At 52.3% G+C, this 3,704-nt stretch overlaps 1 protein-coding gene across 1 annotated transcript; it reads right to left on the bottom strand.

Annotated features, from left to right (window-relative positions):
* LOC119314376 (glutathionyl-hydroquinone reductase YqjG-like) lies at nucleotides 1–2,224 on the bottom strand. The gene is made up of 5 exons (XM_037589095.1): nucleotides 2,072–2,224; nucleotides 1,770–1,982; nucleotides 1,505–1,681; nucleotides 1,052–1,405; nucleotides 1–358 (listed from the first exon to the last, which is right to left on the bottom strand). The coding sequence occupies exons 1-5, from the start codon at nucleotides 2,183–2,185 to the stop codon at nucleotides 125–127; spliced, it is 1,092 nt and encodes a 363-aa protein (XP_037444992.1). The 5' UTR covers nucleotides 2,186–2,224; the 3' UTR covers nucleotides 1–124.
* Between the last annotated feature and the right edge of the window lie 1,480 nt (nucleotides 2,225–3,704).

Here is a 3,704-nt window from a genome sequence, read left to right as displayed (position 1 = left end):
CGCATGCTGCTCCCAGCGCACAGCAAAGACAGAAATCATTATTTGAGAGAAGGCTTTCACCTTCGAACACAAGCAAAGTAAATCACAGCACCCTCAAGTACACACAAGCAAACGGTGTTTTTTTTTACAGGAACAGCCTTTCTCTGTCGTGTGGGGCATTGTAATCGATGTTGGGGCCTCGGGGGATGATCCCGTAGGGGTTGATGGAGGGGTGGCTCCCGTAGTAGTGCTTCCTGATGTGCTCCATGTTCACCGTGCTGCTGATCCCGGGGATCTGGTACATGTCTTTGGTGTAGTTGAACAGGTTCGGGTACTCCCTCAGCAGCTTCTTGTTGCACTTGAAGTGAACCGCATAAACCTGAAAAGAGGAACGAACCGCGGGTCAAGAATCAAAATGTATGTTTCTACATGGAAAGCCGTAGCATTTGATTTCTTAGCGCGTGGTATGGTTTTCGCTGATACAAGTTTGCCAGAATAGCTTGTGATATATACATGAACCTCAAATTTTAGTAGATATTCTGAATATAATGTGCACATTCTGAACTTCATTGTTAAAATTATCACCTTTCCTGATTCTTTCCGTAAAAAGCCAGACAGTTCCCTGATTTTTAGCGTGGTAGTAAATTCTCACCAAATTTGATGGCTTTGCAGTTAAGAACTCAGCTAACAGCTGACCATTCTCCAAAATCTGGAGATATATACTTCTCTTATGGTGTTTTGGCCAGTCTATTCTACTAGAAAGGGACCATCCACTCCACTAGATTCATAGCACCACTCTTTTGGATCCACTGATAAGACAGAGTTGACCAGCTCAGCAGACTATTCCACATTTGCATAACGATAGATAGGCACAAATCTTAGCATCATCATATAGGACAATGGTGTGAGATTCTGATCTGTTGTTCTTCACATTTGTTTCATAAATAAGTACTCCCTTAAACTAATATAAGAGCGTTTAGATTACTATTTTAGTATTCTAAACGTTCTTATATTAGTTTACGGAGGGAGTAATGCTTAAAAGAGCAGAAGAAAGGAGCGCATGTATATATACCTCGTCAAATCTGATGAGCGTGACGAAGAGGCGGACGTCGGCCTCGGTGAGCTGGTTGCCGCACATGTAGCGCTGCTTGCCCAGGATCTCCTCGCACTTGTCCAGAGCCTCGTACAGCCTCGTCACGGCCTCGTCGTACGGCCCCTGCTTCTTGGCGAAGCCGCACTTGTAGACGCCGTTGTTGATGGCGTCGTAGACGAGGCCGTTGACCTCGTCGATGGAGCCCTGGAGGTGCGCCGGGTTGAGGTCCAGCCCGGGGTTCTCGGCGATGTCGTTGAACTCGGCGTTGAGCATCCGGATGATCTCGCTGCTCTCGTTGTTCACCACCGTCTTCAGCTCCTTGTCCCACAGCACCTGCAATGGCGACCAAAGATCCATTTCCTGCTCGATCAGATCATGTGTCCAGTCGAGTGGGGATGAGGATTGAGGAGAAGAGCCCAGATTCAGACTCACGGGGACAGTCGGTTTGCCGGTGTAGTTGGTGCTCGCGATCTCGTACAGATCCCTGACGCTCTTGGCGCCGTTGAAGGGGTCGGGGCTGGCGCCGGGCACCTCGTCGGCGGTGGCCGGGAACACCCACCCCAGGTGGTCGTCGGACTCCCTGGTCCGCTCGAAGATGGGCTTCACCGACTGGGATTCGCAGGCAGGCAATCTATCAGCGGATGCTCAAATCAATTCTATCATCGGATGTTTGGTCTGGGTCCGCAGGTGTGCTCACCGAGAAGCTGATGGCGTGGTCGAGGCCCTTGAGCTTGAGGTAGGCGAGGCAGCGGGACGCCCAGGGGCAGGCGTAGGAGACGTAGAGGTGGTACCTGCCCGCCACCGCGGGGAAGCGGGCGGAGGCGTCCCTGGACACGAAGCTCCGGAAGGTGGACGGCGTCCGGTCGAAGGCGCCGGTGTCGGTCACCTCGTCCAGCGCCGAGCGCGCCATCTGACAGAAAAGCAGAGCACCAACTAACCACTGAGCACAACCGACTCCGTCGACCGAGCACCGAGCAGCCGAGCGGGGCCGTGAGTTACCTTGACGGAAGAGGAGGAGGAGGAGTAACCGGCGGCGGCGGAGAGCGTCCTGGCGGCGGCGAGGCTGCGGGAGAGGAGGTGGGCGGATGAGGAGGAGGGGACAAGACCCGGCATGGTCAAGCGATGGAGGGAGGAGGGTGTTATAGGTGGCACCGTGATGAACCTTTTTGTTGTTTATTGACGGATGTAGGCTCGGCACCGGGGCCGGAAAGCGGCCAGGTGAGTGAGTTGGTCGGGCGGGGAAGCTGCGCGGCTTCTTCACGTGATGGGAGCAGTGACGACGTGGTTGGACCTCGGACGGATGGTGGTTTGCGGGAGGAAGCTGGCGTGGCGTGGCGTGGCGTGGCGTGGCGTAGTAGGACAGCGGCGGCTATGGCCGGGCTTCGTGGTCGTTGACTTGGCACTGTGGGGGCAGGATGTTGCTCCACACAAATTGAGTTTTTTTTCTCTGAATACGCAAAGCTTGCGTAATCATTTTATTGATAGAAGGAATAGAGTGGGTATAGTAAGGAATACAACACATGACACAAAAGCAGGTAGACATGAATTCACATGGTCCCGAAGGCAGATAGACGAGAGATGCTCGGCCGAACAGAGGAAACAACACACCTAAAACCATCCAAGCTCGAATCAAGAGCGGCAATGCCAAACCAGCGATATGTCCCGACATTGCCAAAGCCAACATTGCGAGCGAGTGATCAAGCTTCAAGAAAGAAGACGGCGCTGGAACGCCTTTGAGAAGGAAGCAACCACCCCCACAACCTGACGCAAGTCCCGCGCCCAGTAGCAACATCAGTGGATGGCTGGGCCATGCCGTTGAGGGGGAGGAAGGGCTGCATGGATGGGTGCCCATGGCTGCGGCCAAGGCACGACGCATCCATGTATGGAGCTCGGTGATGGGGGGGTGGGGGGTCGACAAGGAGAGACCGGATCCGCAACTCAGCACGGCCAGGGCACACCGACAGCCCAACCGGACCAGTAGGAAACAGCCGCCGGGGTGTGGGTCGTCGTGGCGCCGATAGTGGAGGAGCGCGCGAGGTGCCATATCCGCCCCACCGCCACCTTCCTGGGGCTCGGTATGGCTTCACCGACCAGCCCTCCGGTGGTGGCAATGCGGGGGAGGTGCCTGCTAGCGGTGGTAACCCGGGTTCCCCTGTGTCGCCAGAGGAGGGCGACACGGAGGAGGGGGGATATGTTATGACGAATTGAATTCTCATTTATTAAGTTAAACTTTGTCGACCGACCCCGTAGGTTGGCGCATAGCAACATGTCGCTTGACCTCATCTGCTACGTACACTTGGCCGACCCAACTAGCCCTCATTTCCTGTTTTGGGAAGGTTAGATCGGGGTATTTTGCTTTTCTTTTGGTGTTTTTGCTTTTTTCATTTTCATTTTCATTTTCAAAGATGGCGAACATTTTTTTCAAAATCAGGAATATTTTTTAAATTTGTGAACATTTTTAGAAATTCGTGAAAATTGCTTGAACTTTGGGAATATTTTTTGGGGATTTTAAGAACAATTTTTAAAATGCTTGAACATTTTTTGAATTTGTGAAAAAAACAACTTCGAATTTTTTTTACATTTGTGGACATTCATTTAATTCATCACCAAATTTTAAAATTCATGGACATCT

This window comes from Triticum dicoccoides, chromosome 6A, assembly GCF_002162155.2.
Source record: "Triticum dicoccoides isolate Atlit2015 ecotype Zavitan chromosome 6A, WEW_v2.0, whole genome shotgun sequence".
Taxonomy (NCBI): Eukaryota; Viridiplantae; Streptophyta; class Magnoliopsida; order Poales; family Poaceae; genus Triticum; species Triticum dicoccoides.
This window is presented reverse-complemented; position numbering and strand designations above follow the sequence as displayed.

Excerpts from the sequence above, each read along its gene's own strand:
- LOC119314376 (XM_037589095.1), bottom strand. The coding sequence starts at position 2,185 with ATGCCGGGTCTTGTCCCCTCCTCCTCATCCGCCCACCTCCTCTCCCGC. Across the intron at positions 1,406-1,504 it reads CCGGCAAACCGACTGTCCCC|GTGCTGTGGGACAAGGAGCT; the intron begins GTGAGTCTGAAT and ends TCGCCATTGCAG. Across the intron at positions 359-1,051 it reads CGCTCATCAGATTTGACGAG|GTTTATGCGGTTCACTTCAA; the intron begins GTATATATACAT and ends TCCTCTTTTCAG.